The sequence below is a fragment of the Alnus glutinosa genome, chromosome 1, assembly GCF_958979055.1.
Source record: "Alnus glutinosa chromosome 1, dhAlnGlut1.1, whole genome shotgun sequence".
NCBI classification, from domain to species: Eukaryota; Viridiplantae; Streptophyta; class Magnoliopsida; order Fagales; family Betulaceae; genus Alnus; species Alnus glutinosa.
Genome location: NC_084886.1, coordinates 50,891,127 through 50,915,407, shown reverse-complemented (window position 1 = coordinate 50,915,407; position 24,281 = coordinate 50,891,127). Strand labels below are relative to the sequence as shown.

At 35.7% G+C, this 24,281-nt stretch overlaps 2 protein-coding genes across 3 annotated transcripts; both read right to left on the bottom strand.

Annotated features, from left to right (window-relative positions):
• Positions 1-1,740: 1,740 nt before the first annotated feature.
• Positions 1,741-11,206, bottom strand: LOC133857365 (starch synthase 1, chloroplastic/amyloplastic). Of its 2 annotated transcripts, none has more exons than XM_062292615.1 (15): positions 10,651-11,206; positions 8,486-8,856; positions 8,226-8,303; positions 7,558-7,682; positions 6,826-6,907; positions 6,112-6,285; positions 5,773-5,854; positions 4,303-4,394; positions 4,162-4,224; positions 3,986-4,075; positions 3,508-3,632; positions 3,316-3,424; positions 3,174-3,229; positions 2,269-2,308; positions 1,741-2,148 (listed from the first exon to the last, which is right to left on the bottom strand). In XM_062292615.1, exons 1-15 carry the CDS (start codon positions 10,955-10,957, stop codon positions 1,990-1,992), a joined length of 1,953 nt encoding a protein of 650 aa, XP_062148599.1. In that variant the 5' UTR covers positions 10,958-11,206; the 3' UTR covers positions 1,741-1,989. The 2 variants fall into 2 exon arrangements, with proteins under 2 accessions (XP_062148599.1, XP_062148608.1); XM_062292624.1 differs by lacking the exon at positions 10,651-11,206 and adding an exon at positions 9,264-9,371.
• A 1,740-nt stretch (positions 11,207-12,946) lies between these two features.
• LOC133857378 (protein IQ-DOMAIN 21) lies at positions 12,947-17,200 on the bottom strand. The gene is made up of 5 exons (XM_062292635.1): positions 17,016-17,200; positions 16,542-16,647; positions 15,042-15,329; positions 13,843-14,205; positions 12,947-13,750 (listed from the first exon to the last, which is right to left on the bottom strand). Exons 2-5 carry the CDS (start codon positions 16,620-16,622, stop codon positions 13,127-13,129), a joined length of 1,356 nt encoding a protein of 451 aa, XP_062148619.1. The 5' UTR covers positions 16,623-16,647; positions 17,016-17,200; the 3' UTR covers positions 12,947-13,126.
• Between the last annotated feature and the right edge of the window lie 7,081 nt (positions 17,201-24,281).

Here is a 24,281-nt window from a genome sequence, read left to right as displayed (position 1 = left end):
GGGCGAATAAAGTGATGCCACGTGGGAGGATTATGGTGGGTTTAATTAGAGACAATCATTGGTTATCAGAATATTGGAAATGCTTTGGCTGTCTGTAAATATTCCTTTATGATGATTTTCTTGGTTACAACAACGCCTTTATGATCTGGATGTGTATGGAGATTGGAGAGCATTGGAGCAGAATAGGGCTTCGTTTTTGTTATCAATTTCAATACCCTAAAATGGAACGTGTCAGCGTGGGTTTGTTTGTTTGTTTGTTTTGTTCTTTTTTTTTTTTTTTTTTTTTTTTTTTTTTTTTTTTTTTTTTTTATTCATTTCAGTGTGGGTTTGTTGGATTATATTCATAAAGAGAAAGGCTAAAAATACACCACTCATCCCCCTTTGTTTTTCCCTTTCCTTTAAAAAAATTGATTTTACACATCAGAGACAACTTTTTCCTTTAAACTAATTTTTTTATTATAAAAAGAGGATAAAGAGGGGATGAAGGATGCATGTGTAGCATCCCTCGTTCATAAATAATCACCATACATATATTTCAACATCAGGACCGTATCTTTTAGCAAGAGTGGAAGCATTTCCATCATGTCTCCCCCATATTGTTCTTCCTATTAGTGACCTTAACCGTCCTTAAGGTTCCCCACTTTCTTTTCTTTCTTTTTTTCCCTTTTTCTTTTGTTTGTTTTTCCTTGTTGGTTTATTCTTTTAGGTTGCGTGTTGTCTTGTTTTGGTGTCTTTGTACTATTTGCCAAGAAAAAGTTACAAAAAAAAGGGTGAAAACATTGCTGCATTGCAACTTGGCAAAACATTGCCAAAGGAGAAGGCAAAAGGTACCAACTTGCATGTGGAACATATATGGTGGGTCCTACCAACTATGAAGATGAACAACAGCTACAAAGCACAAACAAAAGGAGTATTACAAGGGATAATCCCAAAGAATTAGCGACAACATTTGCTCTATAATTAGTCTGTCTTTTCACTTTTTAAAATTCTTGTGACCCAAGAGAGAGAGAGCTAATAAAATGATGCTCCTGATAACTGGAGCAATTTGCCAGTCAAAGAAAAGAGATTGATTGTTAATGGTCATAATAACGATCAAGAAATCCCCTACCAAAATAAGAGGGATATTACCAAAAGAGGTAGCCAGACTGGATGCTGGAAGAGCTGCTTTTGGCTGTACAAGCAGCCAAAATTTCACCTCTATCATTATTGCTCATAACAACAAAAATGACACAGAATTTCCAACTGCAACATAAAAATTGGCTTTTAAGAAGCTAGAAGGGGGAGCTTTCCAAATTAACCCAAATAATTACCTTACAAAAAGAAAAACCTGACGAGCATGTGTACTTAATTTCAGTCTAATTGTTGAAGCATTTGGAAGATTGGCATCAGTGACTATGAAAGTACCATTAGAAGTATTACAAGTCTGTTACAAACTGATGCGATAATCCATGTAATACTAACCACGTCATTTACCAAATAATTGTCAAGTTTTGTTTATTTTTTATTTTTTCACCATTAAGATACTATAACGGGAGTTTATAATCATTTGCATGGAATCCGGTCTATGTATCCATTTTTTTTTTTTTTTAATGATGAGGAACCATTTTAAGGCAAGGCCACTTCATATATTCACCTTTGTCAGATAAATCTCGGACCCGTGTAAAGCACCACACGAAATCTATGTATCCATTAAAACACATTTATTTTATCCATATATCTTTTTCTGTGTATAGAATGACATAATACAACAGCAATCATATACTACATAGAAGAATGGGTGCAATTGTAATATAAGGTATACCCTCTCAACATAGAATGAACAAAATTATGGTAAAAATTCGTTCCACCTTGCAAGTGGAAGGAAAAAAAAAAATCGCACGTGTAGTTTCCAAGCTAACATGACATAGAACAGCTTCCATAAAAAGACTTAACCAAGGAAAAGGTTGGCCTTTGTCATTTTCTCTCTCTCTCTCTCTCTTCTCTTTCACCTCAGCTGACATAAGGTGGATCAAAGCAGGCCCATTCAAACACTTGTTCATATCGAATGGCAGCATTTTCCCACGTGGAGTCCCTCTGCATGCCTCTTTTCATCAATCCCTCCCAAGAAGATTTGTGATCTCTATAAGTGAGAACAGCATTTTTTAAAGCCTGCACATAATCAACCGGTAAAAATAAGAAAGGTAGCGAGTAAAACCTAGTGTGGAAAATGAATAGTTAATATACATTGGGACATTTGAGAGGAAGTTTGTCCAAAATGAATTTGCTTACCGCCAACATACTCTCTTTTGTTAGTGGAAAAAAGGCCCACCTGCAAATACATTCCACAACAATATTAGAATTTAGCTCTTAAGGAAGCTAATCAGTATTCATGGCAAAGTCATAATAAGATTAGGAGGAATTGAACAATATCAAAGTCACAGTAAGATCCTGAGGAATTGAAGCATTATCCATGATAATGTGATATATATACTCTAAGATAGTGAAATAAATGAAGCAAAGAGGTGAGAAGTAAGATTGAAAATGAAACATTAACCAACATAACCAATAAAGGAGGCTTATCATAAAAGTCAAGGAATGCTATGTCATAAAGCACAATCGCAGTTTCTTTGATAGCATAAAGTATGCTGCGAACCTGCAATGCAAATCACAGGGACACACCATTTCTTGCCATCAAAACAAATTCTCAAAGAGGTGAATTGTACAATCCTTTTGTAGACAAAATGCTCTTGGAAGTTGTAATGAATCACCACCTTTTGTTCGTCTAATTCTGTTCTGATCCATGTTAAAAGCAAACTAGATATGTATGACTTAATTCTGTGCGATAGCTACACCTGTCTGCAAGATTTATATATGTTCCAGTCATACAAAAGTTCTTTTTTGAAATAAGATCATAAAGTAACTTTTGAACTACTCTCCACAACTTACTGAATGCTTAATTCTCTTTATAAGCAATAAAAGATCTTTCAAGAAGTTCCTTGCTTCAGGGATGCAGGTCTCACAGTTAAAAGAGTTATAATACAGCTTAAAGGGTCCGGTGACCCATCAGTACATTAGTGTCACATCGCATTAAGTTGAAGCTTCAAGTTGACATTTTCTATAACATAACCAATTCCGAATTTTCTCATTGTCAAAGAAAAGTCATTCAGACCAAGAGCTCAAGGAGGACTACGTACCCTGTACCTTCACCACTGCCTTCCTCAGCATACGGATTGAAATTCTTTACAGTGTCCTGGGATAGAAAGAACAAGAGTCGTTAAATAAAAATAAGCCATATAACGAACAACTGCACTCAATTTCTTAAATGTTTAAACTTACTTTGAGTCCCCCAGTGGCATGAACCACTGGCACAGTTCCATATCTCATAGCGTACAATTGATTTAGACCGCAGGGCTCAAACCTTGAGGGCATCAACAGTATGTCACAGCTGGTCATTCCAAAATGACAGTAAGTTGGTGACATCAATTTTTGTATTAACGTGTAAACCATGAAATACAAATTCTGAAATACCCTGCAGTTATTTTATGAGAAATTGGAACACTAAATCCAACCCAACCCCGAAATTTGTCCTTGTAAGCTGACTCTGTTGCTCTCATCCAGTCTTCATACTGCGGAACCCCAGAGCCAAGCATAACCTGAAACACATTCAATACCTTTACTTATATAAAGGAAAACACAACCTTCATCATTAAAGGGACAATAGGATCACACTAGAGGGATTGAACTTATTCCTTAGCATAGACACTAGAGATAATCTCATACATACGATAATACCTGTCTACTGAGGTTAAGTTTCAAGGAGCACTGTATCTAAGCTAATGCTAATCAGACCATTTAAACAAATTTGATCCATAATATATAAAAATGGGTTACTTTTAATACTTTCCTCACAACAGAAAATCAGATAAATATTCAGGAGCTATGTAAAGGGAGGATCACAGCAACCAGTAGAAGGATTTTGACAAACTCTTTGCTAAATTTCACTTACAAATTGTACATCATCTTCCATTATCTCAGGAGTTGCCAACCGGATCAGGTCGATGCCTTTCTGGTAGTCCAGTCTCCCAATAAATCCAATCTATAAAGTTCAACACAAATCAATGAGAGGAGGGATCATAAAAGTTTGCTACCAAGCCTGTGCGTAAAAAGATATTAACATCTTACCAAGGGGCAATCAGGCCTAATGGGAAGACCCAATTCTTTCTGCAAGGCAATCTTGCATTGAACCTGCAATTTACAGCCAATTGACGTAAGAGAACTATGTTTTTGTGTCACACCCAATTTTAAAGCACAAGTCTTAGTTACCTTGTCATGAAAATTTTCAACAGAATAATTGCAAGCAATATGCTCATCTGAAGATGGGTCCCATTCAGCAACATCAATGCCATTTGTGATCCCTGGTTATTAAGTAACAATAATTAGTTTAAAAAGTTCAGCATCAAATTAAATAATTTTAATAGAACATCACTTTCTTCTTTCCATCAATCTATCTTTTTAATAGCTGAGACAAGCACATGTATAGGGCAGAAAAATGGGAATGCTACATCACAAATGATGAAATTGGCAAATCCCTTCAACACACATTGAGACTGATGTGGTCAAAAGAAGAATCACTGTTTTATTGAGGTGTGTTATATTGAATTAGAAAATCAGGTAAAGGAATCCAATAAATCATAAAATAAAAAAATAAAAAAATAAAAAAATAAATAAAAAAGAAAAAAAAAAAGCAAGAAACAGTTTTTCTGTATGGTGTACTTAGACCAGGTTCACCATTTGCAAAATTTATGGCACCAATAGAGAGATCAGAAAGCAAAGGAACAAACACTATAGCACATCCAACTCATAGGCAATGCCAAAAAAAATTCAAACTTCGTTAGCAGAAAAATTCAACATCCCCACTCATTCTGAATTTTTTTAAGATTACATGAGTTTTCTTACACAACAGATTTAACCATGTATAGTGGGAAATAACTAAACTAGCATACTCTTCTGCCAAACTAGTTCCTCACCAAAGAAATTTGTACAAGCTCTTAAGAACAAGACAGCTGGCAAGAGAAAGATATTATAAGAAAAAGGTAATTAGTTGAACTGGTTTCAACCAGGTTGCTTAATGAATATACATACCTAAACACTTGTTCTATATATCAAACAGAAATCACTATTTCAATCAGATATTAACATATCAAATACATTAGTACTTGCCACGCCCCCAATACATGGAATAAAATAGACTTCTTGAACTAACAGTCACTTCGTAGACGTACCCAGACTTGAAAACCAGTTTGATAATGCTTAGCAATTCAAAGTTTTAAACTTTGGAAAAAGAACTCTAATAGAAAGATTACTAAATCATATGATTCAATCTTCTGAAGAGTTGATGATTTTGTAATATTGCTTGCTTTAGAAGGGAACTCTTGATTATGGGCGGAAACACAATGCCTTAAAATTCAAAATCAATATGAATTGTAAACATATATGACTTTGAAACAAAATCTCCAAATATAAGTTGTATTTAGAACTTCAACTCAAGTAGTGTTAATTTCCATTCTGACGGATAAAAATCAGTTAAGGTGTAATTTTTTCGAAATTGGTTGAAAACAAAAAATGATGCCAAAGATTTGAAATTTTATTCAAGTTTATAAAACTGATTGTACACGAAACCAAAAAAATAATCTCCACACATCTAATCAGGATGATAGTCTCTTAATCATGAATTGTTCTCCTCCAGTATGGCATTCACAAAGGTATACTTAAAGATAAATAGCTCACACACACCATTAAGAACACTCTTTCGACTGCTTAATAGCCCATGTAGACCATATCCGCCCTCAATTGTTGTTATTTCCCAGGCATAGCCCTGCAATAAGAAGGAATTAATTGTCTTAATAGGAAAAGTACCATAACATGACCAGATATAAGGAATTTGTCTAAATGAAACAGTGTCACTATGTGACCATCATTGGAACACAACTGATATAAATGTCATTTAATCTAAACTTTCAACAACTACTAAAAGTTCAAAAATAGGTCATCATTTACTGATCATTAAACAAATGCCGGATATTGCACTGAATCGGATGCCTCGCAATAGAAGTATGATATAGCATTTATAACCTGGCTAACTGTCAGTAATCGGTCAGCTGTCACAATTGCACCCTTCAGAAGATTGACTGCTTGACCTGTGTCAAGAGCATGTGCTCTTGCCCATGTTGGAAATACCCATTCAACAGCTTCATACCACTCTGGAGGTAGTCCCAAATTCTTGTATGTTACTGCTGGTTCCACTCCCTTGCATATGCAAGACATTAGCTTAATTAGTGTTGATTGTAAGAGCCATAGAGACATATCTACAACAAGAATACCATTTGTTATTAATAACGATGTCTAAGTAATGATTGAGTTGCTTATCACCTCTTCAAGGTGCATGCATTTCACGTAAGAACCCTCAAACAAGGAAACACTTCATGTATTAATATATCTCCACAGTTTGAAAGGCAACAATCTTATGCCCGTTACAATTTCTCTAATTAAAGTGTAGGAATCCTTGAGGTGTCTCATGGGTGTTCCAGAATGAAGAGGAGCCTCTTCCACGTGTTCAGAGCCCGATCTAACCTTCCAATGGTTCCATCCTTAAAAGGAAGTTTAACTTTAGAAGTTCATCTCCACCATGATATTAGTACCAGAAAATGTCTTCTTTAAAAAAACTTTCCAATTTTTTTTGGGAGTTGATGTCATGCAATGTTGGGTAAACAGGTGAGATCACAAGCCATTGCATATGCTAATGTTCTTTGGAAAAACAACAGAATCAATCAAGAAAAAATAATATACCTGATGTGAAAGGTTATGGATTACAAGGATACTTCGGGCATCTTTATAAACCCCATATGGACGATACTTGCCTGCCAAAAGCCTGCATCACAAGATTTCAAAAGATCAATCAAACCCCTATCAGCCTTGTTAACTTTACTAAAGACGACTAAGAGAATATATCAAAGAAAGCCCCTAAAATAGTAATACCACATCTGAATAAAGCATAATCTTAAAAAAGAAATGAAACAAAAACAAGCTACCAAATCATCAGCATATGGCAGGTGATCATTTCTAACATATGGTTAGGATGCCTCTGTCTGCAACAGAACCTCTAAGTTTTGTCTTTCTCAGTTCAAGTAAACACTACAGCAAGGAATATCCCATATACAGAATTACTTGTTTTTTTTTTTGATAAGTAAGAGAGATATCATTAAGAGTTACTTGTTGATCACTACCTACTCCCATATTAGCAAGTAAATGGGATGTTCCTATTTCTCAAAGGAATCTGTTGCTTTTTTCTTAAAACGATAAAAATCTACCAGATTAACCTATAAAGCTAGAGCTGAAAGAGTGAAGAAAAAGAAACAGTAAGATAAAAGAAAGCTGCAACTACATAAACAGCGGAATCTAAATCTTGGAAAACAATACAAAGTTATAGAAGGACAGGAAATAGGAAAATGGGGAAAAAAATAGAAGTATAGAAAATGAACGAAGTAAACAATCCACCAAACACATGCAAAGACCACTTACACTGGGACAAGGCTTGAATGCCAGTCATTGACAAGGAACAAACATTTCTCCCCATAAGTGAACCCTCCCAATGGAAGCACTAATGGTGCTTCACATGCTGCATGGGCAAGTAAAGTGAACCTAAACTGTAAACCAAATACGAAAAGCTTTTGTCATTATTTGTAAGAAAAAGAGCATTGAACTCTATCAATCTGTTATAGCTATAATAAGGGTAAAATGCACTAACACCTCCTGCAGTTTGATGGTGTCCAGTCAAGATCCCTTGAGATTTTGGTTTTTATAACAACACCCTTTGTGGTTTTTTGTTTTTTTCTGGGCACACCCCTTGAGGTATTTGATTGTTCTAATCAATTCTTTTCCTCATTCACTTGAATTATTGACTAAACATATCATGCCATGTGGACAATAATTTTAAAGTTTCTTTTGGATCATGTCTCCCATTCTCCTCTGCTAACAACTCATCAATACATGGCACAGACTCGCCCACTCCACTAGCTCCACTTGGCATATGATATCATTGATCAATAAATCGCATGAATGAGGGAATGAGTTGATTAGAAAAATTAAGTACCACAAGCGGTGTAATTGGAAAAAATTTCAAACCCAAGGATCTCAATAGAACACCATCAAACCACATGGGGTGCATTTTATCCTAATAAAAAGCATACCTGATTATCACCAAAAGCACCATGCTTATCCCCATATGGGTTTCCAGGTCTATGGTATGATGGGTGGTCAACAAATACCTAAAAAGAGGAAGGATGAGCTCTTCATTATCATAAAGATTTTCCGACTATGGTGTTCTAGTAGTTCTACTGACAAACAAAAAAAAAGTTACTCTCTTACATAAATATTAAATAAAGAACTTTGGTTTAAATGTAAACACTCCAAATATATATATAAATGAGAAGCATACAGAATTTCTTACCCAATCAACGCCACCTCTATACTCATGGAAGAAACCAACTTCTTGCACCCCTTCGAAGCAATATATTTTGATGCAGCAATCTAAATCAACAACATTAGCAAAATTCTTATCTGCAGCAGTACCATTCAGATATCTAGGAGAGACAACCATAACACGGTGTCCACGAGCTGCTAATGCTATAGGCAAAGAACCACAAACATCTCCTAAGCCACCTGTCTTTGAATATGGTGCTGCTTCAGAAGTAACAAAAACAATATTGTGGGTTACTATTGCCTGGGCTTTCTCTTCTCCTTCTATGTCCTCAGCTTCTTCCATGCTATTAGTAGTTATGTCTTTAAAAGAGTCGTTGATTCCACTGACTTCAACATCACCTGCAGTTCAAGAATAAAAGATTTGCAGTAGCTCTTAGACATCTTTATAATCAGAATATATTTAAAGTTGATGAATGTACGTAGGATGGTGGAGTTATTTAGGAAAAAAAATCAGTAATGAGTATTATTCTTGTAGGGCCAAGGGAAATTGCAAATACATGCTCAAATTTCAGAACACATTAGTGAGAGAAGTCAAAATGAAAGCTTATACATAAAGAAAAACGAGGGGGCGGGGTCTCCCCTTTAGAGCTCTGATTGGAAAGACCGATGCAAACAAGCGGGGCACTGTCCTCACTTGTTGAAGCTCAGTTCAGTAACACAATCACAGTGACCACTGCTAAACCCTGTGATTTACAAATACCCTCGGTTGAATATACCAGATATTCTGCCCGAGTTATCCATCTTACCCAACCATCTGTTACTGGATCAACCGAATCCACTGCTGCTCCAGCTTCAGATTTGTCATGTTAGTTTGTCTGCTAAATGGCTTTTCCGCGTGGTGAGTTTTCTTCGTTTGGTCAGAGCCCATGATAGGAAGTAGCTTCGCTCCTCTCTGAGTCTCTCTAAGAAGCGGATGCGTTTTAGGAAGCTCTGCTGGCATGTGATGTTTGGACATAGAATTGAGTCCTTGTGAATGGGCAGAGCCAGGTGCTCTTTATAGAGGAAGATAATGCATTACTTTAATAAGAAAAAAATGAAACAAACCAGTCCAAAAAAAAAAAAATTGAAAGAAGCCAAAATTTTAATTTGGGATTGATTACCACATTTATGAAATCATAGAAGATTAACTTAGATGCATCTTCCCAGTGAAGGAATTTTACAAGTGCATTAATTAATTGAAAATTTTGGCATGACAACATGATGGCGAAGGAGTCAAATATAGTTTTAGATAGATCTCTCCTCAAATATATTGAACCATATATTTGGCAAGTGATAGTCAACGCAATAGTGCAGCATATACTTTTGAACCAGATACGGAGTCAGATTTATTCATTCATGTCCCTAAGGTGAAGACCACATTGATTTACAAGTACTTAAGTCACAGGTGCACATAGACATGGATTCAAAGAAAAAGCTACCCCCCAAGACCAATTGCAGTCAATGAAAAGCCTCAGCTTCAGTTGACATATAGCGCAAGTGTAAAATCAAAAGCACATTATGTTCCTCGTATCTGAGCTTGAGTCGAAATTTTTGTGAAGAGCCATGAATCAAATACCAATCTCTTATAAACAATTCTAGACGTCACAATTAGTTTAGTCTAGAATAGCTGATCATCTAAAAAATTGACATTTTTTCCCAATTGGTCGGACACTCAATATCTCCTTCTCATATGGCTAGGATCATCTCGAAAGGCTAAACTTATGCAACAGAATCTACGAGTCCAATTTGTTTATAATAAATTCCACTCCAGTGGATCAAAATGATCGCATCCCCCCATGTGTGTTCAGCAGATTGAGGAATCATTTATAATTGGTTTATAAATGATCTCTAATATAAAAATTAAAAAGGGAAGAAGAAGGAGGAGAATGAAATCGTAAATACACTATAATAGTAATTTTTGGTTAAATGTTATAAATTAGAAATGATCATATGAGAAAAATCATCCTAATAAAAAATTATAAAGCGTTACTGTGTTAGACTAAAGTGTCACAGAATGATCATAAACCAATCATTGGTACAGTTTACAAATACTAGAAGCAGAAAACTAATCAACAATTGTAAACAAACCCAGATTCCAAAATGCAAAACGATGCCAAATATAAATAAACTAATTCACAATAAAAAGATCCATACCAGTGATACCAGATTGAGGAATCAAGCGGAACCCAATGACAGAGCCAGAGTCATCCCTCTCTGTGCCCAAAATAAGATCCTTCTTCTCCTTTTCATCCTCAACAGCAGAAGACCCATCCTGTGAACCACCAATCCTATCACCTGAAACTGAGGTTCTAAGACTCAAACACCCCCTTCCACTCCTCCTCCACAAAGGAGCAAAACCCACTTGCCCAAACACTCTAGAATGATTGAATTTAGCTACTACTGCACTTGATGATGATGATTGGCATGAAAGAAATTTCATGGTCATTGGGAGAGACTCCATGAGAGAGGGGCTGAGAAATCCAACGTAGGAAGTAAGGAATCGTGAATTATGGTAGAGAAATGCAAATAAAATCTAGAAAAGAGAGTTAAGAGACAAAAATAGAAAAGAAAAAGAAAAAGAAAACAAAAGAAAGAAAAAGAAAAAAAAGAACAAAGTGCGCACACACAACCGTTTGAGATTATTAGAAAGAGATGGTGACGAGTGTGTGTGTGGTGCAAGAAAATCGGATCCAGGAAAAGCGCGAAACCCGAAAGTAAGAACGTCGGTGAAGCTTCCCCCGTTAAACGTTATCCATAAAGATCTCGCCGCGTCATCGTAGTGATGGTCAGGTATGGTATAGTATGACGTGGCACGATCTCGATGGACGATGGAGTGCTAAAACTGCGTACCAGGTGAAAGGTTTTTCTTTTCTTTTTTTTTTTTCTTTTTTTTTTTACCGAGTTAGTCACGTGGCGCTTTCTGAAGGCGCCACGCTTAAAGAGCAAAATGAACAAACAAACAAAAAGTAATGATGATGAGTTTTCCTTTCCCAAGTACAATTCGGACCGCTCACATGAAACATCGGTGTTTTAAAAAATAATAATAATAATAATAATTAAATGACACATAAAGATACAACTTTTTACCACATTGCCACATAGATACGGTGGTTCCCCACTACTTTTTGAGTTTTATTATTTTTTAAAAATAAATTAAGGTGAGGGACCACCTTACCACATAGGCAAGATGATGAAAAGTTGTATATTGAGAAATGATCTCTACACTCATTTCTCACAACAGCCCCACAACAAGCTGACGTGGTTGGTAATATTTTATTATTTTTTTTGTTTTCTTTTGTTTTCTTTTTGTAAAAAAGTAACAAAATATTACTAGCCACGTCAGCTTGTTGTGGGGCTGTTGTAAGAAATGAGTGTAGGGATCATTTCTCTTGTATATTTAGGTGGTAGTGAATCATTATTAAAAAAAAATTGAGATTTGATTCTTGCACTATACCATCATAACAACTGCACAACCACCCCCACATGAGGGTGGGCTCCAGTGTATGGAACCCACCCTCATGTGAGGGGTTGTTGTGCAGTTGTTGTATTGGTGTTGTAAATCTAATATTTTTTTAAAAAAAATTATATTAAAAAGTTGTTTATTTTACCGATAAAAAATAATTTTTACACAACTTTTATACAACTCTACAACTTTTTTTTTAAGATCAATCATTGAATATTTATGGCCCACATGTAGAAAAACAAATCTAATAATTGATCATAAAAAATAAAATAAAAAAGTAGTTAGAGTTGTACAAATTTAGAGCCCACATGTAAGAAAACAAATTTAATGGTTGATCATTAAAAAAAAAAAATAGTTAGAATTATGCAGAAGTTGTGTAAAAATTGTGCAATAAGCATTACTTTTTACGAATATGAGGAGTGTTACAAAAGAGAAATGATTAAAAAACTCACACTACACAACAATGACACAATACCAAGGCACAATGGAGTTGGGCTCACACATGGACTCCACTCCATTGTGCCTTGGTGTTGTGTCATTGTTGTGTAGTGTGAATATAAGGATCACTCCCCGTTACAAAAACATTCCCTATGTGGGTCTTAACCCCAAGTGAGAAGATAAGTGTGTGAGTCTCACCCCATATGAGACAGTGAGCGTGTAAGAAGTGTTTTTTTATATTTTTCCTTCCAATGTTTTGTATACATTTTTATCTCACAAATTATATTTTAAGGATTTGTCATTTTAAAGACAAATCCATATGCTTAAATAGACTAAATTAAAATGATTTAACAGTGTTTATTTATCAGTGTTTAAGAAAATTCTATCATATATATCTTCGATAAGTTAGGGAAAGAATCTCTTCTCTCGTACATAACATTTAGGCTTTATTTGAGAACATTTTTTTATTTTATTTTTTATTTTTTTGTTTTCTTTTTACAAAACAAAAATATTAACAAACAATTCAAAAAACAAAATATTTCTAAAACATTCAAAATGACTTTCACATTCATTCATATTAACTCAGAACTAGAAAATACATATTATCACTCAGGCTCGAGAAATATTTATTATGACATCAATCGGATAAATAAGTAAGAATTAATGACAAGGTATTCACAAAACAAAGTTCTTATCCCACATTATATGGGTATTAAATATTCAACACGGTTAACCAAAATCATGTCTCCACGCATGACCTCCAAGAGGCCAATCATCCACGCCATTGGAATTAGGGCTATAGCCTGCGGACCGTTTAGCATGTGAGCGGGTCCCATTATTTTTAGGGCTTGGGCTCCTTGGGGCCTGATAGGTTATAGTTCCGCCACCAGAGCTCGAGGAGTCAAAGCCCGATTCGACAACAGAGCCTTTTCTTGTTGATGGGTTCCATTGAGGCACATATGGACCGTGCTGTTTGACCGGGCCTTGACCCCGCACCTTGGCCTTTGCAGACTGGGTTGGGGCCATGTAACTAGGGACATTATTTGAGCTTGGCTGTCGCTGCTTTATTGAGTATGGGCCTGAGTCGATTGAGTCCCGATTGATTCCCAAGTGCGCCATCATGTCCATTTCTACCGTTTTCTCGGACATTTCATCTGTGGTGGTAGTAGTGGTGGTGGTCGGAAGCGTCATATAAGAGGCTTCTTGGTGTCCCGTGTGACGGGCTTGATATGGTTGCGATGACATCCACCGCTCAAGCCAATTCCATCCCCATTGGGCCTTTTCGCGCTCATTGGCATGTGGCCCAAGCTTGTTGTTGGTGAGATCCGATTGAAAGAGTTGTTGCTGTTGTTGCTGTTGCCAAAAAAAAAAAAAAAAAAAGAGTTAGGACAATCTAGCTGGACTTTAATTGGAACGAGTTACTAAATCAAAGCTATTAATTCAACCTTGTAGGTAAAAGCATAAGCAAGAGCTCTCTCCTTTTTCATAACGGCGTCATGTTTTCTTGAAGCGGTTTCCTTAATTTTCTGTGAACTTTGACGCCTATTATCCCAAGCTTCCATTTCATACCTTCCCATTGGGCTCTTGGGATTATGTTCTTCCTCAAGTCCTCTTATCTCTTCTTCCTCCATTTTCTTCTGAAGCTTCTCATGGGCCAATTGGAGTCTGCGTGCACGTACTCTTGCCTGTACACGCACCAGTGCTTGCATGCAACGCATTGTCATTTGTGCTTGCTTGCGTACGTTATGACCCCTCACCAGTGCCTGCAGCCTCACTAAGCCCTTCAAAGCTCGCAAAGCCCGTCGAGCCTGCAAAATCGAACACACAATTATAGTGAAATGGCAAAGTTTTGGCAGGTTTTCAATGCAGCATACTAGCATATATATTACAATATGTTGATACCATAGCAAAGAAAATGTGCTATATACAAACAAACACATTGTATCCCCTTAACATTGACTATGACTATTAGATTTGGATCGAAGAGCCTAAAAGAGAAGGGTTGTCTTCGGGTGTTCGGAGCAAATGAGCTCTGTAACACCTTCTCTTAAGATGTCCGAATTTATGTGTTGTTTAAACAACATAATAACAGAAATCATCATCCATTAGACTTTGTGCAAAGAGAGGTAACCCTTCAGTATAGATCGGGACCGGATCCCCTACAATTGGGGACCTGACAATTTTTTCCTGTCGTTGTCGGTGAATCGATCTGCAATTTTTCCTCTTGCCCTCTGCACTAGGCAAGGGATATTGCATATGATCTCAATCAATTGATTGGAGACCGAAATTAGATGTGTTGTAGACATCATTTTGGAACTTGGGAAGTACCATGGGCCAACAACACATGCGACAATTTATTCACCCTCAATAAATATTGGCCATTGCTTTCTGCTTAACGGTCAATTCTGACAACCTTATAGACTTGGACTGCAAATACTTCAAATGTGTATGCCTTTTATTGCCTTATAATCTTTATGTATCCTATAAATGGAGTCCTATATGACTAGAAAAACCACATCAAACTCATCTCATATTGTTTTGCCAAGTTATTATGAGTAACATCCCTAGGTACCATTATGACGCAAAATCTTGACACATGAATTATTTTTATATTAGCGTGTGAGAGAAATGGAAAGGATATTACTAGGTAGCCCCTATAGTGTGATTGTATGAGGGTTGCAGCCCTTTCTTCCTTGGAGTGGCGTCCATAACCGGCCAATCGAACAACTTTGGCCGCTGCTTGTGCTGCGGCAACAGCAGCCTCCGCCGCTGCAGCAGTTGCCACAGCAACAGCAATGGCATGGTTTCTATCTTCTGTCACAGGAGTCGACCCAGTGCTCTCATCATTTGTGATGTCCACTGAGCTTTCAGTGGGAAACTGTTCAAATGACACCACCTCTGGAGCATCGTGTTGCCATTTCTCGACATCATCCTGATCAAAATAATGTAATCGCCTATCATTACCATTTTTAGCAATTATATATAATTCATCCATAAACAGAAAAGGAAGGAACTTTGGAACTTGAAACTGTAGCAAATTGTAGATGAAACTTCACGTGCCACACCTTTTCCCCTTAGAATCCAGCAAAAGAAGACAAGAAAGTTTTTGGAATGATGGAGATCGCACTTAACAAGCACATGATGATCAATGGATGATGTGATAGCTTAGGTGGCATGATAACTATATGTCATTACCCTTGCTCTGTTGGTCAAGTTGTTAGGGGACCATATGCATCTCTTTTAACATAGCAATTATATTGTCACATAGTAAAACGTTAGGTCATCTTTATACATACATATATGTGTGTGTGTGTGTGTCACATGTGACTCCCTCAGACAAAAAGAATATAATCGTAGTACTCATCCCTATATGAATGGTCATTATGTTAACATGGACGAGGATTTTCAGTTATTAGACTGTCCTGAGAATCTCAGTCCCATGCATTAAGATAGCATGTGTAAGAACTAATTGTGATGCTAATATACATATCCATTTATAAATCAAACCAAACCTTTTGGATAATTTGGTTTACTTTTATGAAAAATGCTAGAGGTACCCAATCTTTTACCAAAATGATGTGGAGCTGATTCATTGGTACCCGTAGCTTTTCTTTTTATTAATTGTTTTTATCATCTCCAATGAATAAGCTCCACATCATCTTAGTACCCATCTCTTAGTAAAAAAATTGGTCACCAAAACTTTCAAAATAAAACTTGGTTTTTTTTATTAGATATTCAAAGATTTTGTTATGGTACGATTCTTTATTCATCTCATGTTAAATTTTGAATAACACTAATACCCGTTTTGCATTAATAATTCCCAATTATATAAAAATTAATAATTTAAAAATTATAATTATGGTGTGAATCGTATTAAATCGTTAATTAACTACTTGGCAATTACTGTCAAATAATGAGATTAAATATGCATAAAGTTACTATATATAAGGTACAAAATATATATGATTGTAAAACCATCTGTTTTGGAGTACTGTGTATACACATTAATTAGGTGTACCATGAAAATGAAACTTAACAAGAAAATGAAAATTGAAAAGTAAAAGTAATAATATAAAAATCTCTAATTTAATATGATTGGACCACACAAATGATCAACTGTTGAATTTGCAGATTATATGATTACCTTTTTCTCCGGCAAGTCCTTGGGAGATATTTTGAAAACTTTCTTCACGGACGAGATCCAGCTGCTTCCTTTCTTCCCCATCTCCCTCCGGCCAATAGATTGGACTCTGATCGCCGGTACCATTTAACAAAATACCCATGTCAGAGCTCGGAAATTGTAGTTTCAGACATCCAAAAAAAAAGAACAAAAACATCATCAAACACAGCGTTAGCTTCATCAATCCCAGAATCAAAGCAAGTTAAATAAAACCAAAACAGATGAAAACATTGAAGACCGATGTACAAAATCCTGGAGATCTAAAACAAGGAAAAGGAAATGCAATTAGCCATTAATCAAAACAATATGTCATCTTCAACCTCAACAATAGCAACTTAATTTGAGGTAGTCATGATCACACACACACACACACAGATGTACAAGCGACAAGCCCATACATTCATGAATGGATGAAGACTCTTGAAATGGTAACCAAACCTGAGGTCAGTAGTATGGGATTTTGGATCACTTGGCTTTGGCTTTCATATCTTCTCCTTTTCATTTTACATGCACAACATCTCAAAGAAACTTTGGGTTATGAAAACTCTTAGCGTGAAAGTAAAGCTCATATAGAGAAAGTACAGAGAGTTAGACAGAGAGAGAGAGAGAGAGCCAGAGGAGGTGTGAGACTCGTAACTACAAGCCCGCGCGATCGCCGTTGGTATTTATCATACTCACGGGGTGACACCTCGTTATACTTTGATACAGTTGGGGCTAGGCCCAATCGGGTTTTGACAAGTCAGCAACCCCCCCTTTTCTTTAAGAATAATTTGTTAAATTTAAATGAAATATTCTACACTGGAGTGATGTATTGCTATATCAATATGCACAAAAATTTCCTATATAAATTGATTTGTAATGTGTCTATTGATACGTAAGAAGTACATGTTTTAATAGCATGTTTAAATGACACATGTCACTCTTATATATGAATCGTATAAAAAATCTTACAAATCGGTTTGTAGAAAATTTATGTCCCATCAGTATAATAAGATTTTTTTTTTTTTAAAAAAAAAAAAAAAAGAGCTAATTTAAAATTTTATAGACACTATCACACCAACTCAGTGATATGAATATAAAGTATATATCGTTACTCTTTATTTTACTATTTATATTTTGAGAAATGTTATATACTGTACCTCCATTCACCCCATCCCGCTAGGCTAATGCTAATGTGGCAGTGCCATCGACTCTTGAACCTTTTTTTTAAAAAAAAAAAAAAAAAACTAATAGACACTGTCACATCAGCACAATTAAATGGAAGTAGGATGGGGTGTAGTTGTAACGTTACTCTTAAATTTTATTTTGATAGTCACTAATAATATACATAATGCAACATTATTTAAATAAGGTGACATTAGGTCTATAAAATATAATATGAAGATTAATCATCACAATTTAATTACCGATTGGATGCTTAGGATAAGAAATTTGGAATCTTTAACAGTAATGATGTTTTATGATTAGAAAGTTAATTCTGGACCCTCGGGTAAGATTTAAAATTTAAATGCCAATCTTTCCCTCGCCCTGATCTATATTAGCCATGTAAGAAAATTAAATAGTTTTTCACAAGAAGCTCATGTTGATGGTGCCTGGTTGTTTGAATGGCTGATGGTCCACGTGATCATGTTCTTTTATAAGCAATGGTTAAATTCGAAATTTCTACTTTTAAATTAAAATAAAAATAAAATAAAATAAAATTTTCTTTGGCATTGATATTGATCCATACTTTAAGTTCCGAAATAACCTAATTGATTAAATATTAATATTCCGTTTGTTTCAATGTAAAATATTTTTCGTCGTAAAATATTTTCAACAAAATTATTTTTTAGAAAAAAAAAATGATTTATCTGAAAATGTTTTCCGGCGTTTGACTCATACGAAAAAAATAGTCAGTGACGAGATTCTGTCACTAGCCGACAGGATTTCGACTACTGTTGCTGAATTTCGGCAATAAAGGCCGGAATCCGACAGCAATGGCCAATCTGTCAATTTTTGCCTGATTCCGTCCAATTTAGGCAGAATATGATAGACAGAATCCGGCAATTAGAAACCAAAATTCGTGGACCTTTAACAGTAGATTCGGGCTACCAACAAACTCCAATGGCCGGCGGTTGGGGATTCCCACAAACATGTCTGCAAGAATGAAGAGTTTAAATCTAAAAAATGATTTACGATTTTTAAAATCGTAAATTATTTTTTAAAAATTAAGATGTTTTTACTGTCAAACTGAAAACGATCTCCATTGACCATTATTTTCAATTGCACCAAACACTAAAAAATACAAAAAATATTTTACGCACAAACAAACAGAACATAAGAAAAGAAAAACTTTCTGAGATTTACATGAATAAAAACAGACCTTCGTTGCAATAAATTCAGATCTGAAAAAATTTTATCCAATTTTTTTTTTTTATTCCAACATTATTCAAAATAAACGTACATATTCACCAAACTTCCAAACAAAATTGTGCATGTTGGCCCGCCTTTTCGTGTCTTCCACCGGTCCCGCGCGCACTATGAACAACCTCGCCAACACCTAGTAATCACCATAGCGTTTAACCCATGTCCATTAAAAGCAAAATCATGCAAATCTCACGGCATATTCAGCACATTGCTGTTCAAATTGTTAGCAAAAAGGCAAGCTATAGTGCAGGATGGTCACACAAATTTGCTAGTAATTGAGACAATAATTTACGAGAGAGTCCATATGAACCCAACTGCTTAAATAAATTTTGAATTGTTCGGCTATCTACACCGCTACTCAAATAAGTAAGTCACAGATGAGAGCTCTCTTACAATGTACTGTCCAAATTGCTAGTAAAATTGTTGATAATTCTTATCCGTCACGACCCACCCGAGAAACAGTCTTAAAGAGCAAAAACAATGCATGCCAGGAGAAAATCAATGCAAATGATAGTATATATATGTTAAGTAGAACTTAAATTGGTTAGAGTGATTGGTTGTACAATGAGTCTTAAAACTACATGAATGCTACTATATATGTGGTCCATCAAACTTAAAGTTAAACCAATTGTGTGGGTCAACACATATAATCAGAGGATTGAAGGCTGAAGAACTCAATTGACACATGAAATTAAGCCATTTCTGTCCATTTGGTAATATAATGAGAAACGGGTAGGAACTTATTGTAGAGGCAGCTCATAAACAGATCAGCAAAGGGAAAAAGCAAAACGAAAAAGGCAGCTCCATCGTGAGAGCCTTTTCTTTTTGGTGGTTGTGCTTTTGTATGTTGAGGGTGAGGGATATCTGTAAATGCAATTTGCAGTGGGTCTTGTCTGTTTCATGTCATTACTCCTCGCCATTTAAATGCTCAAGCCATCAAGTGTCACCACCTAACCTAAAATAAGCCACTGTAGATTACAAATCCAACACCCCTCTTTTTTTTTTTCTTTTTTCTTTTTTTAAAGTGCTGGAGGCACTAGTAAATACAAGTTCATAGTTTTTTTTTTGTCTGATCAAACAAAGGAAAAGGCTAAAGGGGGATGGAAAAAGGATATTTTACAAGATACAAACTACGTCGAAGGAAATTATTTCAATCTAGATGATTAAATTGTTAAAGTATTGGTTAAATGTTCTTATCCGCTTTAACTTTTAGTAATTTAACACAAATTGATATATGTTTTTAAATTGAGGTCTATCCGGACGTTCCACGCATAAAAACACCTTTCTTGCTTGATGATAACTCTTCATGTCACCCACATTTAGCAGACCCATTTAAACTCTATATACAGTTGAAAGTTAAAAAATTAAAAGAAAAGAGTTTAGCTAAAGGTAGAATGGTAGATGACCTGTTGCTTGCATTTAAAGGGAAACATGAAGCAATATAAAGGGAAGCATTAGGAAGGAGAAGAGTCTTAGTTGTGTGCCCTTCTTTTGACGGGTGTAATTTAATTAGTTTGGTGAAAAGCCCCTTTCAATGCATTTATGTTTTCTGTGCACCACTTTATTGTGAGGTCTAGCTTTAAGTGATTAAAGCCTTATTTGCACATATGAAAATAGTAATTGGGACCATTGCTCTTTTTATGCATAACAAAATTCCATACACAAAATGCTTAATAGCTATCTTTGCCGAACCCGGTCTCAAATAATCTAAAGATACATATTAGTTTAATAGACTGATTTTGATAAATTTTCTTCGACCCGAAAGAAAACTTTGTCCTTGTTACTCATCACTTTGAAATTTGTGCTAGTGCATGATCTTTGTTGGACTGCCTGTATCATCATGATGATATTAATATGACTGTTGTTATGATTCTTATAGTTCTCTTGTTTACCCAGTGAGAAAAAAAGGAGCATTTTGTTAGTATGTGGATAGAAGAACCATAACATCTGAAATTGCCAAAATGTTGAAAATGATTTGCCACTGCAACCTGAATCCTAATGATCATTTTAACCAATGTATATGAAGATATGTTCAGAAATGTGGACTGTAAGCAACACATGTAACTATCATCTAACCTCCAATGGCAAATAGGAAATGACATTATGCATTGTGGTCAGCTACCTAAAACGAGATATCTCAACTACTCAGCTTAATCATGAGACGTTAACATTCCTTTACATTTTGTTAAGGTTTGGTGCAACCAATCTAATATGGCAGTGTGTTTCTTTTTCTTTTTTAGTTTTTTTTTGTTACTTCCTAAAATTTACAAAGGGTAGCAAGGAAAAATCACAAGTTGATAATATTTTTTTAATGATATGGAATTCTTTCAAGGAAGGGTCACTGTTATTGTCGGGTAAACTCCGGATACACGACTTCGCCCGCAATAACCGTGTATCGGTTGAGTGATGACTCAAACAACCAATCTCGTGGTATTAACCAAACGAGTCGACCATTTAATCTAAACCTCACGGGCCAAGTTGATAGCATATTTTCTGATTGATGATTAGTTTGCTTTACATTTAATTACCTTTTACCTTTTCTATTTCTACTAATGTATAAAGTGAGTAGTTATAGTTGGTCTTTATCCCAAAATGAATGTCTTTTATCATTGTTCGTTTCAATATAGACTAATGATATATGTAAGAGTCATATACATTTTTTATCCACCCCAAATGTGCCATGATTTTTAAAATCACCATTGAATTTGTGATGAATCATTATTGAAATTTGATATAAGGGTTATTTTAAAAGCCGCATCACAATTTAATGGGGATAAAAGAGGATAAGAATCTTGCATATAGCATTATTCATCAATATAACATTACTAGGAAGTTTTTCATTTAGTCACTCGAGGGGAAAAAAATTAAGAAAACTAAGACAAGGAAAATCATCTTAAAGTCACAAAAGGAGATGTTATTCTTGAATAACCTAAAAATTAAAGAATTTATTTGTATCACCATACATTGGATGCAAAGAATTCAGATCATGTATCCAATATTATTAAGACTCAATTAGAAAATAATTTAGCTTCTCTCTTTTTCTAGAGAGAAAGAGTCTTTAACTTCTCTATAGAGTAGAGTTCTCTCACTTCCTTGCGAGGGCTTTCCACCTCCTTGTGAGGCCTTTTAGGAGAGGAGGAATAGACTTTTTTCCTCTCCTCATCCCCTCCTTTTTTTTTTTTTTTTCGTTGCTTTTTGTTGTGTTTTTTGCTATTTCCGACTATATCAAAAGCTTTAACCTTTTTCATACCCAGTGCACCACCTCGTCTTTGCCAGCTCTCCACCATGGTAGCCTGCGAGTCACCCCTAGAGGTGGCTGGCGGTGGCCCGCCGCTACACCCAACCCACCCAACCACCTCTAAGGTAGCTCGCGGGCCACCCCAATTTTAAATGTGGCTTTTCACCCCAATGGTGATTGGGGTGGTCTTCTAGCTACTGCTGAGGAAGTCAGGGGTGGCGTGCGCCACTCTAGAGCAACCTTCGGTCCATGAGAGTGGCCACACGTCACCTTCTTCTGGGGTGGTTCGAAGGCCATCCCCAACCACCTATCGATTCAGGTGTTTTGGTTTGCTATTGAAGGTTAATTTTGTGTTTGGACGGAGAGATTGTGCGGTAGCATTTCTTTCTTGGATGGGTTTGAGTGTAAATTAGTTGGATTTTCAATGAATGTTAAGTGGGTTTGCGATTACCAATGAGATTTGTTTTATTCTTCCTGTTCTTCGAATTTGCATTACCAATCTTGTATTTGGTGCTTGATGTAATTCAGATTCTGAGAGTTGTGGGATTTCTCTGTTATTTCATGCTTGCTTGTATGTATTTTCAGAGGTTTTGATCGTACTGGGTCTGGATACTGTCTTCTTTGAATGTTTTCTACTGGTTTTTGTAACCTGTTGCAATGACATGCCCCCAAAAATATAGAAGAAAAAGGTTTCTTGTAACGATAGAACCCGGATTTCATTGCATGTGTTTAGGCCCCGTTTAATAACTCTCTTTCTCTTCCCTCCGCTTCCTTTATGGGAGATTTTTTTTGTTGAATGAAAGTAAAAAGTAATTGATGTGATATAAAGTATAAAAAATTTATATGGAAAAGTAAAAAAAATTTGTATTGTAGTGAGTTTTTTTATTTAAATAATAATAAAAAATTATTGATGTGGTATAAAAAGTATAAAAAGTTAAAGAACATTTTAAAGTTGATATTTTTTGAGAGAGGTAAAAATAAGAGAAGAAATTGGTCACTTCCGAGCCTTGTTTGCCCTGCTCCGTTGTTATGTATGTTCCAGCCATTACTTTTCTTATCGGATTGCATTGCAGATTTGCAGTTTAGGGATTGGGTTTCATGTATTCTTTATGTTCGTTTGGATGTGCGATTTTTAAAAAAATTATGAATATTGAGAGAATTTATTTATTTGAATGGTTTAGAAAACTTGAGATAAAGTTATAAAAAATTGGATAAAATCTTAATAGAGTTTAATATTTGAAAAAATTTCAAACACCCAAACATGGCAATTAGGTTATGTAAAAATAAATTAAATAAGAAAATTTTAAATAATTCATATTTAATTTCATTTTTTAATAATACAAAAAACATTAGAATTAAATTAGCAATTTCGAAAATTTAAACAATTAACCTATCAACATCAGTGTCACAGTTCAGGAAAGCCTTGCTCAGCAAGCTAAACCACTCCACACCCCATTTTTGCAATATTTCTGTCCTGGTGCGCATAGCACTCCCGTGCCTTTACGTCTCCCCGGGACCCACAGAGAGATTTGTTCTCCACGCGGCGTTCAGGCAGAAGCTATGCGCATTGCCCGCTCAGCGGATTTTAAAACTCAGCTCTCTAATGCAACTAACGTGAGCCATACCCATAATACGCACCCCAAATCTGTGGGCCCCAGCGGTGCATCCTTTTCGCGTACGTGTCAGAAAACCAAGAGTCTCTGCGCACATAACGCACACAGCGCATGTTACCGAAGCCTGCTGTACCGCCTGTACGTGCTCTGTTGGGCTGCGCCACTCTCATTTCTTTTACGCACTCCCTCTCGATCGCTTTCTCTACCATTTCTCTCATTTTCTTGCTCTCATTTTCTCTACCATTTCTCTCTACAAACCCTAAGCCACTCCAGTCTCCAGTTTATATATCTCTACAAGAAAGGTATCAGTCTCTTTCTCTACAAGTATTTTTTTTTTTTCTTTGGGGGGGGGGGGGGGGGGGTGGGTGGGTTCTAAAGGTCTTTTGGTTATGTAAATCTATGCGTGTATTGCATGATGAAACTTTCTTATGGAGGAAGAAAATGTGT